We start from the raw sequence: 15594 nt of genomic DNA, 5'->3' as shown, positions 1-15594 counted from the left end.
CTATCTCCCGACCATAAATATCGGGATGTTTTATGTTCCAGGTGCACCATTTGACATAGAGATTAGAAAACGATGTCGCATTGGCTACTATCTGTGATAGATCTCCCACAGTGGGGAAATTCCCACCATGGATAATGTTGCCACTTCCCAGATATTGGAGCAGCTGGAGAAGTAAGAAGGGAGGAAAGGAACCTAGAAAATAAATCGTAACATTGTAATTCATGTCTTCCCATACATCTTACAGATCTTGTATGTGATGTACAGATGTTACATACAGATGCCTACTACATGTGTACGTAGGTTGTCTTCTACACTACTGCTACACACATACCTATACAAGGGAAAAAAAAGGAAGTATATGTGCTATACACACACATACACCCTCTGAAGCAAAATTATACTATGGTCTTATTCATGGAGCAGCTAAGTAAGCTTGCATTCTACATATGCATATAAATATATACACATATACCTACACATATATATACACACATACCTATGTATGTATATACGCACGCATAGATACATATATATACACACATACACACACACACAAAATACACAGATACATGTGTGTGCATGCATTGACACAACTGGTAAGAAAAAACCCCTCTGAACTGTAATGCCATGACCGTAATAATCTGTTACTGCATCTGATGAGCCAGACTGTTGATACATTTCAACTAAGCAAATTTCTTACAATCAGCTGGAATAACTTATTTCTGCATGTTTTTAATGTGGCTTCTGTTCAGTTTACCTTTTTTTTTTTAATTTATGCTGAATGGATGGATTCTTCAGTCTTTCCTATTCCCAAGAAAGATAGTTCGATGCTCTAAGAGTAATTTTAAAGTTATTTTGTTTTAAAATTCACACTCATTACGTACAATACATATGTCTAATCATCAAAAAATAGAAGCAGGAGACATTCGCATGAATTTTACCCTCAATAAATTAGCAAGGATGACACATTTTAAACAAATAGCAGGAACAGTTACTGCATTCCTTCTGTAATTTATTGCCTTCAGAAAAGGCTCAAATTACAAAATGTGTAGGGTGTAATGCTGTAGGCTGTTCAAGCTGGGTTTGCAGTGTCTGCAACACTGGAACTAAATATTTACATGACTCCAAAAGATCTAATCTCTGGATTTCACCCCCCTTCCACCCCCTTTATTTAATTTGTATGCTATCTTTATCCACCACCCGGCACATTCCACACAGTCACTAAAGTTCATAGAAAAGATAAGTGGGGAGAAAAAAGAAAAAAAAAAATCAAGACTTTCAAAGGAACCTGTTTAAAAATAAGGAATAGATCACCCTCATTAGAGCTAAAGTCTTGCAGCAATTTTAGCTGGATACATATGGATTCTAGCAGTTGTGTTTTGAGGCAGTGATACCACCTGGGATCTCCAGAGACCCTGTCAAAGAGAAGTTGTAGGGGGGAGTCACCAAGCGACAATCTTTCCAAACCTGTAACAATGGTCAGATCTCCAAAGGTTTGGAAGGCTTCAAAAGGTGCTGGGAATTCAGTAAGAAGTCCCATAGCAGAGTACAGTATTTTGCCAACCAGTTTTTATTCCTTAGTTACAATTAATTTGCTGCTAGTGCTGAAACACCTATAAAACACTAAGAAAAAAAACTTTTATAAAAGTTTTGCTGTCAATCATTTGTTAAACTGAGAATAACAGGAACAAGATTTTTGAGCCTAAACTCTAAATTCTGCTGTTTGATTGAAAAAAATGAATTATGGAATAGAACATAGATTGTAAAGCTGAACAGATTAAACTCTAACATCGCACCCGAAACCAGAGCCCAGAGTTAGGCTGTGAACAGATCCTTGCACAGCATTCCCTGAATGCAGAAGGTTGGCGTGATGGCGGCCTCCGCCTGCTCTGAGAAACACATCAGTGTGGCACATCTCCTCTGACCCTACATCTACTTTTCGGTGCTGAAAAGCAATTGGAGGCAGGCGAAAAGCAAACCACCTTAAGGTATGCTACTGACAGACCAATGTGGATGTCAAAACAGCTTGGAGGAGGCAGATACCTGTGGATAAGTCCATTCTGTTTGTATTAAAAGACTCAAAAACAGAAAAGAAAGCAAATGAAAGGGTAACAGAGCCAGCTAAAGCATACAGACATGCTCTACGGATATTTTCTTTTCTCCCAGGCAGTGCTGCCAATACTGAAAGTGTAACAGAAGTTAACAGCTGTTCCGTATTTTCCCTTCAGCTGTGAAAAGTAGATGGAGACCCATATACTAACATCAAGAGTCTCACCTTCATCCCTTTCTCCATGTATATTCTAAAAAAAATGAAAAACTCTTCAAAAAATGTCAGTTTCAACAAACAATTCCAAGGTAATATTGAATAGTTTCATTTTTATTATTGTTTCTTTGAATTTCAAGGGAGCAACTGAATCTTAGGCTATATCAAAAAAAATCTGTTTAATGCTTTGTTACATTCAACTTTTGTAAAGAGGTAACATTCAACTTTGTACAAGTTATAAGGACTGTTTAACAAAAAGCAGGATATGAATTTGAGTTTCATACCTGATCTCTCAGTCTCTCCTGGTGTCCCATTATTGCTGTAGCATGGTGGGGATATTTCTGTTTCAGATGCTCAAGAAAAGCCTCTCTCTTCCTGTCCATTTCCGAGGTTTGCATTCCCAGTATTTCTTTGGAACTGCGAGGGCCACCTACTGTATGTCTTCGAGGGATGTTGCGGGTGGACTTTGAATTAGAAGAAATGTGACTGTTCGGGGTCGAAAGGAGCTCTTTAGATCGGGGACATTCTGCATCGTCTAGTGATGTTACATGCAAACTGGTTTTTGCCTGGTCTGGAAAAAAAAAACAAACAAAAACCCCAAACCAGAATATTGTAAGAACTTAATCCCGACATTCACATTAATAAGAAAAAGAACACAATCGATATAAAAGCTAGGTTCTTTTAAAAGTAGTGGTAGTGTTCAATGGCATGTTCTGCATCATTAGGCATATATATGTTGTAAGAAGCGGCCCGGAAATAATCATTTATATAAGCTATGCACAGTACCTACATACTTTTAACACACAACCACAGTATTGCCTTACAGAAAAGTGAGCATCATTGAAGTAGATGTTCCTTTTGTATCATCTTTACCACTATGTGACTTGAAAAGAAGATCTGACAGGGTCCTTATTCTCTGACCTTTAAAATCTACAGGATGCTTTCCACCAGAACAAACAGGTTTCTTCAATAGGCTCCAGCACACTTAATGGCCCCGTAACTAGTATCCTTAAGGATACCACCTGATAAAATTCCTTTGACAAGGAGATTTGAAATCCTTAATCTTTTTTCAGTGTGTTTTCAACATGCTCTGAAACACCTATAAAATAATAAGAGGGTTTTGGAGGGTTTTTTTCCTGATTTCTGACTGTGGTCTGGTTTTAAATTTCATGGATCTCCCTTGGATTTTATACGTCTCAGGACAGCAGGCTGGAAAATACTACATCATTTTTTCAATAAACCATTTCTTAAGAAACAGAATAAAAGCAAGTTTTGTGTGATATAAAAAGAAAAAAAAAACCCTCAGATAAATTTTACAACTTTGAAATCTACTATAAGACCATGACGACATTTGTAAAGAGATAGGCAGACAGGAGGGTATGTAAGTGCTGGCTTATCTTCAGGTAACTGTGTAACACGAACCCTCTGGTGCATGAAAAAGTGTAGTCTGGAGCCTTGTTACCTAATACCTTTGAAAAATCCCTCACTCCTTTGTCAGCAAAGAAAAAAACCAACAAAAACCAGAAGCATTGAAAAGGCCTCTCCAAGTCTGATGTGGCCTTCCCTATCTTTACGGGCAGCCTCAGACATCCCGTGAGTGTTAACCCTTTACAGCACCTCCTCAGGAGCAGGAAGATCCTTCCCCTACGTGTTTTTAACACATCTCCATTTCTCTCCATCTGACACTTTTCGCCTCGGAGCCCTTTATCCTCCCAGCAACCGTCTCCCCCACGTGCTGCCATTTATACAACACTGTTGTTTGGAAACAGGCACCTACTCGCTTCTTTTTATGGTTCAGTCAGTCAGTTTGACACCCTGCCTACCACTTGCCTCAGGATTTTATGCTGAGGATTTTTCAGCTTTCTGGTGTGCGCTGTCAATTGCCTGCCAAGTCCCACGTAACAGTAAGCCATGGTAATAAACTAAATCCTCCATCGGTGGAGCCACTGCTGCTGTGATGTCCCACCAATTCACATGGGGGGACTAATTCCCTTGGGTTTCACAACAGGACTGGGCCCTGGAAAGTCCTCAAAGACTTCTCATGTTTCTGTAAGCTCCCTATAATGCTCACGGACTCCAAAATATCAACACCCCCCTCTCGTTTGCATTCATGGACACCTATCCCGAAAGCAGAACTGGACACAAGAGCCCAGACTGCAGGTGGCACCATGCTTTGATGAGCACAGATCCAGGCACGACTTTGGAAACAGGTTTGGTTCACGGGGAAGTTTTACTCTCACACAGATTCAAAATGCCATCTCTGATCTCCGCAGCACCTTCTAAGACCTTCTTAGAAGCACAATCCTAATTAAACCTTCAAAGCAGCAGCCTCATGTGTACGTACACACACACACTCAACTCTTCCAAGCGCAACTCAATTAAAAAACATCCAGCCTCACTGATTACTGAAAATTCAGAGCACCAACCACCAGGTACACTCAGCTTATTTGAGAAAAGTGGCAAAAAGGAGAGTTTTGCTTGCAAGAAGTAAGCGTGGCTACTCCAGATAAACTCAGTCAAAATGGTCTCTGAAAGCTGCACAGTCATTTCAATTGATTTTACACAGGAGGAAAAAGAGGTGGGATGGGGCTGGCTGGAATTTACCATCTATAATTTGTTGCACCCAGAGCCTGGGGGTTATATCCCTGAGGCTGTTGGAACAAAGGCGGCAGACATAAATAAGGGATTTCCTTGGAGCTCGAGGGAGTCAGTGTGAGCATGGGTGACTGAATGCAGCAATTTGGTATAAACCCTTAAGGTATGGCCACAGCAGCAGTTTCAATCACTGAATTGGTGGCAGGCACTTCCTCAAGAAGGCAGGTAAACCTACACTGACAAACACAACCGAGACCTCATGAATGTGTATTTTGGGTCCTAAATCTCTCTCATGCAAAGCCTTTCCCTACTCTGCACTTCAGCCATTTCAATAGTTTAAGAAAAAGCTAATTATTTGGAACATAAAGAGACATATCAAGTAAAGTGTTTTACCACTATTTGTTATTGGGTGAAACCTTGAGAAGGAATCAAAAATAACATATTTTTCTTATACTATATTAGAAAGATCAACAAATCCTCTTATTTTTCTTTCATATATTTGGAAAATACTGTATAAATACCAGTGAAAAGAAAGGAATGTAAACTATGCAAACTAATTGCTAGTCTTGCCAGTGAGCTGACCTGGGCATTCAGCATGATCCCCCGGCATTACAGCACACAGCAGCACGTGACTTTCTTTGCAAACCAAACTCTCTGTCATGTTTGAATATGGGTCTTTCCCGTAATAATTGCTGAAAAAATCTTCCTTGGCCACTTCCTAGATAGGGACAAATGACTCTGATGGTGAGGCTGAAAGCTGGGATGGTGAAACGCCCCCGTGTACTTCGGGGCACGTAAGCTCCACAGCTGCTGTGTGGGCCACGGTGCTACAAGGAGGAGAAACTGAGAGAGGTTTTCTGGATCCTGGAGTTGCTCAATAACAGTGTAGGCAAACTTTCCATATCTTCCAAGTGAAGATAATAGACCTAGAAAATCAATCCTCACAGATAACTGTGAAATGTGTGAAGGATCATGTGATGGTTCCCAGAAGAGGGCTAAGAGTAGCGAAAGGATAAATTATGCAAGTACCCTCCTTGGAAAAGGAGTAAAGAGAAGCCAATGGAAAACAGAGAGGTGTGAGATAAGCTTGTCTCCCTCCCTCATATTCAGAAGCTAAAAGCTGAAGGTCTTTCTGTTCAATAAAGTAACAAGGCTAGAGGGCAACAAAAAAAGGAAGACTTGCTGATTGACAGGGGAGGGCTTTGGTTATCCAAAGGCTTGAGTAATCTTTACACTTGAGTTGCTTCTCTGATCTGAAAACAAATTTCAAGATTTCTTAACATCACCCATTACTACAGGAAGGGCCCAGGTCTGCAGCGTAGAAGCAGTACGCCTAGGATTATCAGGAAGATTATCATGAAGGATTAATTGCTGTGAGCTGGAAATTAAAAAAAAAAAGAAAAAAGTCCTTCAACACGTCCTGGTATGCAATTCTTCTAAGTCACACCCTCCATGAAGTCTACAAAGGTCAGGAAAGTCACTTTGCTGCATTACTTTAAATGTTGTGAAGATTTTAATAGTCCTGTTTTGCAACCCAGGTCACATGAGAGAACATTTTCAGAATAATTTCGGAACGGAACAAGTACGGACCTGACCCGTACTGATACTATGAAACTGAGCCTTGAAGCAAACCACATTCAATACTTATAGTTTAAAAGAGAATACAATTTTAACAGCATGAGTCAAACCCACCTCCATTATATTTATGCTAGCAGTAAATTTGAGATTATTTGGAATCTCTCTAATTTACTCCACTGTCTTTACAATTAGCTCTCTTCCCAAGGAACTTTCAAATGTAAATTTTGGATATGGGCCAAAACTACTACACTTGGTGATGAGCTTTCAGCATTCAAAACTTTTGGGAATCATAGGATGGGTCTGGTCAGACCTCTGCAACCCATACAAAAGAAATACGTTACTGAAGGCTTTTTTCTTCCTATTCAGACACATCCTTTAAGTGAAGATTTCCGTCCCACTAAACATAAACATACACAGACACAGATGCACGTGCCTTGCACTGCCCAGTATTGTAACGTAACAACTGATTCAAAAGAGCATCAAGCAATCAATGAACCCCCAAGAAAAAAAGAGTATTTTTTTCTCCTAAGTTCTCTATGCACAATTTTCTGATGTTACATACTCGCAAACTTGTGTGGTTTTTTTTTAAGCCCACATGTACTCGACCATGCGCTATTTACTTCACAGAAGCACAGTAATACAACTTTTTCTGAAGTGTCTATGAGGAATACAATACACATGAACTGGGAATGTTCACAGGTGCTCCACAAATACTGTAACAGATATAGATTAGATTAGGTATTTGTCATGCTACCCGAATGTTGTGCTCCACGTGGAGTAGCCCACGTAGAATTCACCAGGAAATAGTTTGCATTCGCTTTTAGACAAAATACATAGTGCAACTGTAATTGTACAAATGCACCACAGCTGACCCGCCGTGAAAACCACGCTTATATTTCCTTGGCTTCGCTCCAAAACAAACCCAACCGGTTTCACACAAAGTAAACTAACCCTGTGACAATCTGCCGTGGATCTCCCTCTTTTAAAAGACACCCCGAGAAAAAGATGAGCTCAAACCTACTTTTGTGAAGGAAGAGCTATTTCTCTGCCACAGGCGAAGCACGCAGAGCATTTAAAGGGAACGTGACATTATTTCTCCCCCCCTCGCGGGAACAGCACCCTCCGCACCAGGCAGCGTCCTGCAAACTGTGACAGCAATGCAGCATGCTCCGTGCTTGAAAGGTTAGACAGAAATCTCTCTACAGAGAAAGTTAAACTCACAGAGTCTTAGGGAAATCTGCAGAGCCATTAGCACAAGAAAGACATGCTTTTTTTTCCATGCATTCTGCCTCCAGTTAGAAAAAGCAGCAACGAGGGGCATGTTTAAACGTAACTCCATCTTCGCCGGATTCTCTTACTTACCCTTCATCTGTCTGCTGTCTGTCGAGCAAGCCACGCACAGCTCAAGTTTCTGGCTTTCATTTTCCTCCATTGTCCCTGCCTACCGCACAAGCTCCCCTCTCCAACTTGGAAGCCGCAGCGCCCGGACTGTCAGCGCCAGCCTCGGGGAGGAGAAAGGAAACTCTCCCTTCCCCGGTGCAAAGTCCCCCCTAAGCGCCCCGCATGCCCGCGGTGCCGGGGTCCGCGCCGCAGCGGCGGGCGGCGGCGGCCGGAGGAGTCCCCCAAGCCCTGGGCCCCAACAGGTGATGGGCTTTTCTGCAGGCGAGCCCCTAGCCGGCTCGCTTCCCGCTGCAGCCGGGGAGCCTTATGAAAGGGAACGTTTCAAACATGATTACAGGCCTGAGTCTCTGCTGGAATCCGAATCCGTAGCCTTTTAAATCTCTGTCATGGGACAAAAGCCTTTCCACAGAATATTTTTTTAAGCTCGTAACCACCAAGCCCACAAACATTCCTGATAAATGCCCCTCTGTCTTTTTTAGCGTCTAGTTTAAAAGTAATTCATTATATAAGCGCTTTGAGGTTTTGTTTTCGGTTGAATTCTTTCAAGCTGCTCAGAGAATGAATTAGGGAAAAATCAAGATACAGGAATTCAACTTTAGTGAAGCCAATAAAAATGAATGGTAGCAATATGTAAGCAGGGACTTTGGTTAAGAGGGATTTTGAAGCCTCAGTAGCAAAGCATAAAGAAACATATAACTAATTCTCTTTTGGCAGATCAGAGGCAGCAAGCCTGCACGAGAATCAATAGATCCACCGGGCTGCGAGGCAAAAAATAATGTGGCTGAGAAGGATGAGATCAAATCCCACAGATTCCAGCAGATGCCACATGTGTTGATTTAGTGGAGAATATCAGACCGAATCAGTCTATCAAAATCATAACGCAGAGCCAGAGATGGTGGAACAAACTGAGTGTTGAGTTACAGCATCAAGACCAGAAAGTTTATCCACGGACAACTTCTGAGTTAGGTTAAGAACAAAGCATAACTGAGATATTAATAAAAATATGCAATTTCTCATTTAAATCCACTTTATACTGCAACACCAGCTAACAGTTAGTATCTTGGATGTCTTTTTAAACAGACCCAGCATAATCTGGTCTCCCAAGCTTTCTTCAACTCTGACTTCAATATAACATCAGCTAAATTGCTTGCAATGACCTCTCAACCACCCAGTCCAGACAGGCTAGGAAAATTCCCCTACGTTTCCTTCTACATCTCTATCTGGCAGAAATGTCATCCTGTCTACTTAGATTATTGAATACAGAAATGTTTTGTGTATATATAAATTCAATACAGAAGCTCCAGGAGAATCACTCTCCTCGTGCCCCAATCCTCTCCCTTCCAGACAGAAAAACCATTTGAGTAAATTACAATTAACAGCTGATAAATGAACAAAACTATTGTTCATTAGATCAGACATACATATCCTCTAGCACTTAAGAAATATTTATTTTCCTTTTTAACAATTAATTCTATATGGTCTTGGAACCTGGCAAAGGTCCCAGAAATCTGGCACGGAAAACACAGAAAAGATGAAAATACAATTTAAACATTAGCACTGCTATTTAAGGCCTGCAGTACAGTGCTCCCAACAGAATACTCCTATAGTTGCCCTGCAATATAAAGAAAAGAGTGTGATACGCATTGTATTTAGAGTAGTGTTTTTACTGGCCTTGGGTTACTCCCGCTCATTCTGATTGTGGACTATTTTAGGAGGAGAAGTAATGGCCAGCCATCCCACTTATCTGATGTTGCCTTTTGCGATATGGAGGAATGTGCCTTTAACACTGAGGTTTTCCAGAGTCTGGACAAGCGCGATGAGCCTCTTGCAGCTTATATTTACAGCCAGCTGGAAGGAGAAGAGGGCTCTTACAGGAATAGTGATCACTGAACTCCACCAACTTCAAGAAATATAAAATAACTCAGAAACCCCTGATGGGAAAAGAAAGCCAGTGCAGTTGCCTGGAGTAGCAACATGAAAGCTGTACCAAACCCTGTACACAGGGCTCAGAAACTGAGAGTTAGGAAACCAAGGGCATTTAAAAAGACCTTGTCCTGAAATAACGCAATGGAAAGCACAAAACATACTTGCCTATAAATGCCTAAAAGAAAGCTGCTTTTGCAGCCTTGTACAGAAACAGGGTTAGCTCTGGAGATCAGTACAGTTTGTACCAAGAGCCTTAATAAGATCAAAATCAATGCACTCTAGCCCCTTAGGAGGCTTTACCTCCATCCACGATGGGGAAAAAAACCTAGAAAATTAGTTTAAGGCCAAAAAAAGAAAAAAAAAAATAAAATTAAAATATCTATTTTTAGCCAGCACCATTAGTTTCCACAGCCAAAAGCACAAGACAGAGAGTTGGTCTCTTGACTCCCCCACTGATGTGTCCTAGTGAGCAGCCAGGTGCCCCTTGGGATGGTGCCAACCTGGTCTGAAACTGTTGCTTTCATGGCCACAGCAAGATGCTCCTACTGCTGAGACTGACAGTAAATGGTATTGCTGATGTTGCTAAGGGGCCTGAGCAACATGGACCCCCAAAATGCAGAGATGATCCAAGAGAGATTGCTTATTGGGTTGTGGACGTGTGACTTGAAAACTGGGTGTCACCTTAGGAGAACTCCTGCAGCTGCAGAAGTATTCTCTCGAAGGGGAGTAAAGAGCGTTGGCAAAAGGTGAGACTAAACACAGCACGCTTCAGTATCATCAAAATCAAACAAAACAAAAGAGCCCGTCCAGCCTCAGAGGAAACATAATTGCCTCTGCTGCTGCTCAGGACAGGGAACAGTTGGGACAGCAAGGTCTCAAAGCATGTCCTCTCTTTAAGGGAAAAGTCCTTGGTCCCAAACTGAATTTAATTAATATATGTGACAATGCCATTCCTTGAGATGTTACCTAAGTCTATTTAAAAGAATTAGTGAAACTCCTTCAGCAGCTGAGAAACTGGAGACAGCCAGAACCATTATACTGTTAGGCTCAAATAAAGAGCTCCCCAGCACAGTCACTGGGATGAATCACTAACAACAAGTTAAATAAACTTGATTAACCAGTTCACAGCACGCAATCAGCATTTGTTTATCTGCGGAATGAACAATAACAGTGGTTCCTTTTAATTACTGTGCTCAGTTCTGGACCCATCAATATCAAAACAATGCACTTCTGGGTTTAGCATGAACAAGGAACTGAGTTGTTAAAAGGAACAATTAACAAATACTGGCTGCGCTCCATTAGTCAAACTTATAACACACAACAATGACTCCATGGCTCTAGCAATTATTCACAACTGAAAAACTGGGAATTATTAATAGTTAAATCAGAAGAAGCATCCCATAATTAAAGACCTGTCTCAATGTCCATGTGAAATCGTGTAGCCACAGAAAAAAGTCATGAACGCTCTCTGCAGGAATCAGCCTGACACTGTCTAGCCTACTATAGTCCAGAAACAAAATAAATATTAGACCTGGAGTGGTGAGGCAGGAGTCTGGGAGGGATTATGAGCACTCAAGCGGGACACACTGCAGCACCTCTCCAAGCCGTTACGCAGCCAGAGATCGCTTGGGCCTGCCCTGGTGGAGGGGAGCATCAAGAGGGTGCTCCAGCGGGTCAGGAAACCTCCCCTCCACACCAGGGAGTTGCAGGTGGCCGTTTGCTACCAACTGGTCAGATTTGAAACGGGGAAAGTAACTTTAACTAACTATGGAAAAACAGCACTGAGGGTGGTGAAACTCCGATTTCCACCTCGGCCAGCAGAGAGCAGCTTCAGTGCTGCAATTCATGTGAGCACATCTCTATTCTCGTTTGTGCTCAGAGAGTTCACTGCGGTCCTCGCTGTGGTCTCTCAATGCTTAAAACGAAAATAGGCTCACTCCTAAAAGAAAAGGACTATGTTCAGATAGTATATTATCAAAGATGATATAATACTAGCTACTAGCTTGTACAAGCAAAACGAAAAAAATCTCTGAGGTCTATCCATACGAATGCATGCAAGCAGATCTGGGGGGAAAGAGGTTTACACCATTTTAAAATTAATTGTCTACTGATTTGGTACTGTACAACAAGGAATCACAGATTTTTAAGATGTGGAGGGGGACTTTATGATCATTTGGTCTCACCTGCTTTGTAAGGGATTTCAATGAACTGGGTCCTATTTCTAACGCAAGGATAGTGGTTAAACTGTTCAATGGTTAAATTAAAGGAAATTGAGGAATTTGAATAGGAAAAGGAAATTGAATAGAGGCCAACTCAACTGGTAATCGTCGGCTTCCAAGAAGAGGACCAGCTATGGTTTCCACTCGGCCGAAAGCCGTCGCCAGAAGGAATGTGGCGACCCAGACAGAGCTCACACGCAAGCATACAGCTGTCCAGGTCTCTGGCTGCAGGGAGTGCCTGAGCCTGTCAGCTGTACCGGAGGGCAGCAGAGACACCACCTGTGTGCGGTGTGACCAGGTGGATGATCTGCTCGGCCTGGTGGCAGAGCTGAAGGAGGAGGTGGAAAGGTTGAGGAGTATCCGGGAGTGTGAGAGGGAGATAGATTGGTGGAGCCGCACCCTACCGTCCCTGAGGCAGAGGCAGCAGAAGGAGGCTCCGTGAGAAGCAGAGGATCCCCTGCCTTCTTGCCACCAGGTAGAAAGAGGGGACCTAAGCGACAGGGGGGGATGGAAACGGGTCCCTGCTCGGCGTGCCAGGCGAACCCCCGCCCGGCCTCCCTCACCTTCCCGGTTGCCTTTACACAACAGATATGGGGCCCTGGAACTTGAGGGCGAGGCAAGCAAGGATGTAGACAAAGGTCCATCCGGGGGGTCGCCTAGGGTGAGGCAGTCAGCCCTGTGCATTATGACTGCCTCTGCTAAGAAAAAAAGGAGGGTAATTGTCATAGGCGATTCCCTTCTGAGGGGAACAGAGGGCCCGATATGCTGACCGGACCCGTCCCACAGGGAAGTCTGCTGCCTCCCTGGGGCCCAGGTCAGAGACATCACTAGGAAGCTCCCTGGTTTGGTATGGCCTTCTGATTACTACCCGCTGCTGGTTATACAGGCTGGCAGTGATGAGGTTGCAGAGAGAAGTCCTGCAGTGATCAAAAGGGACTTCAGGGCACTGGGGCGACTGGTTGAAGGATCGGGAGCACAGGTAGTGTTTTCCTCTATCCCTACAGTGGCAGGGAAGGATACTGAAAGGAGCAGGAAAACACACCTGATCAACGCGTGGCTTGGGCTGGTGCCATCGGAGGAATTTTGGTTTTTTTGATCATGGGGAGGTTTACACGGCACCGGGCCTGCTGGTGACAGACGGAGTCCAGCAAGGGAAAAAGGATCACGGCTCATGAATTGGCAGGGCTCACTGAGAGGGCTTTAAACTAGGTTCGAAGGGGGAAGGGGATAAAACCAGGCTCGCTAGAGATGAGCCGAGGGGTGGCGTGCCGATGCCGGGGGCGAAATTGATAGCCCAGCTCAAGTGCATCTACACCAATGCACGCAGCATGGGCGGCAAGCAGGAGGAACTGGAAGCCATTGTGCAGCGGGAGAGATATGACTTAGTCGCCATCACAGAAACATGGTAGGGTGACTCTCATGACTGGAGTGCTGCAATGGATGGCTATAGACTCTTCAGAAGGGACAGGCGAGGAAGGAGAGGCGGTGGGGTGGCCCTGTATGTTAGGGAGTGTTTCGATTGTCTAGAGCTCAACGATTGTGATTGATAATGATACGGTTGAGTGTCTATGGGTAAGGATGAGGGGGAAGGCCAATGAGGCAGATATCCTGCTGGGAGTCTGTTATAGACCACCCAACCAGGATAAAGAGGCGGATGAAGTGTTCTATAAGCGGCTGGCAGAAGTCTCTCAATCACTAGCCCTTGTTCTCGTGGGGGACTTCAGCTTCCTGGACGTCTGCTGGAAATACAACACGGCGGAGAGGAAGCAGTCTAGGAGGTTCCTGGAGTGTGTGGAAGACAACTTCCTGACACAGCTGGTAAGTGAGCCGACCAGGGGAGGTGCCTCGCTCGACCTGCTGTTTACAAACAGAGAAGGACTGGTGGGAGATGTGGTGGTCGGAGGCCGTCTTGGGCTTAGCGACCATGAAATGGTAGAATTCTCGCTTCTTGGTGAAGTAAGGAGGGGGGGCAGCAAAACCACAACCATGGACTTCTGGAGGGCGGACTTTGGCCTGTTCAGGACGTTGGTTGAGAGAGTCCCGTGGGAGACGGCCCTGAAGGGCAAAGGGGTCCAGGAAGGCTGGACGATCTTCAAGAAGGAAGTCTTAAAGGCGCAGGAGCAGGCTGTCCCTGTACACCGTAAGAAGAACGGGCGGGGAAGACGACCGGCCTGGCTGAACGGGGAGCTCTTGCTGGGACTCAGGAAAAAAAGGAGAGTTTACCGCTTGTGGAAGAAGGGGCAGGCGACTCAAGAAGAGTACAGGGATCTCGTTAGGTCGTGCAGAGAAGAAATGAGAAAGGCAAAAGCCCAGCTAGAACGCAATCTGGCCGCTGTCGTTAAAGACAACAAAAAAAGTTTTTACAAATATATTAATAACAAGAAGAGAGCCAAGGAGAATCTCCATCCTTTATTGGATGCAGGGGGGAACATTGTCACTGAGGATGAGGAAAAGGCTGAGGTACTCAATGCCTTCTTTGCCTCAGTCTTTAACAGGCAGACCAGTTATCCTCAGGGTACTCGGCCCCCCGAGCTGGAAGACGGGGACGGCGAGCAGGATGAACCCCCCGTAATCCAAGAGGAAGCAGTCAATGACCTGCTACGCCACCTGGACACTCACAAGTCTATGGGGCCGGATGGGATCCACCCGAGAGTGCTGAGGGAGCTGGTGGAGGTGCTCGCCAAGCCACTCTCCATCATTTATCAGCAGTCCTGGTTAACGGGGGAGGTCCCGGATGACTGGAGGCTTGCCAATGTGACGCCCATCCACAAGAATGGCCGGAAGGAGGATCCGGGGAACTACAGGCCTGTCAGCCTGACCTCGGTGCTGGGGAAGATTATGGAGCGGTTCATCTTGAGGGCGCTCACAAGGCATGAGCGGGACAACCAGGGGATCCGGCCTAGCCAGCACGGATTCATGAGAGGCAGGTCTTGCTTGACCAACCTGATCTCCTTCTATGACCAGGTGACCCGCCTAGTGGATGAGGGAAAGGCTGTGGATGTGGTCTACCTGGACTTCAGCAAGGCCTTTGACACCGTCTCCCACAGCATTCTCCTCGAGAAGCTGGTGGCTCACGGCTTAGACAGGTGTATTCTGCGCTGGGTCAAAAACTGGCTGGACGGCCGGGCCCAGAGAGTTGGGGTGAATGGAGTTACATCCAGTTGGCGGCCGGTCACGAGCGGTGTTCCCCAGGGCTCAGTACTGGGGCCGGTCTTGTTCAATATCTTTATCAATGATCTGGATGAGGGGATTGAGTGCACCCTCAGTAAGTTTGCAGACGACACCAAGTTGGGCGGGAGTGTTGATCTGCTCGAGGGTAGGAAGGCTCTGCAGAGGGACCTGGACAGGCTGGATCAATGGGCCCAGGCCAACTGTATGAGGTTCAACAAGGCCAAGTGCCGGGTCCTGCACTTCGGCCACAACAACCCCATGCAACGCTACAAGCTTGGGGAAGAGTGGCTGGAAAGCTGCCTGGCGGAAAAGGACCTGGGGGTGTTGGTCGACAGCCGGCTGAACATGAGCCGGCTGTGTGCCCAGGCGGCCAAGAAGGCCAATGGCATCCTGGCCTGTATCAGAAATAGTGTGGCCAGCAGGAGTAGGGAAGTGATCGTG

General features: G+C 44.8%; 1 protein-coding gene across 11 annotated transcripts in view; it reads right to left on the bottom strand.

Moving 5' to 3' along the window:
• The window catches only part of KIAA1217 (KIAA1217 ortholog), a 188900-nt gene extending 180904 nt beyond the window's left edge, over positions 1 to 7996 (bottom strand). For all 11 annotated transcript variants that reach the window (XM_076331692.1, XM_076331697.1, XM_076331695.1 and 8 more), the window contains exons 1-2: positions 7799 to 7996; positions 2548 to 2834 (exon numbers count right to left, since the gene is read on the bottom strand). In XM_076331692.1, the coding sequence (XP_076187807.1) occupies positions 2548 to 2834; positions 7799 to 7868 (357 nt within the window). In that variant the 5' untranslated portion in view covers positions 7869 to 7996. The remainder of the gene's footprint in view (positions 1 to 2547; positions 2835 to 7798) is intronic.
• Positions 7997 to 15594: the final 7598 nt, after the last annotated feature.

The sequence above is a fragment of the Aptenodytes patagonicus genome, chromosome 2 (assembly GCF_965638725.1).
Source record: "Aptenodytes patagonicus chromosome 2, bAptPat1.pri.cur, whole genome shotgun sequence".
NCBI lineage: Eukaryota > Metazoa > Chordata > Aves > Sphenisciformes > Spheniscidae > Aptenodytes > Aptenodytes patagonicus.
The sequence above is the reverse complement of the archived record's forward strand: the minus strand, read 5'-3'. Positions and strand labels throughout refer to the sequence as shown.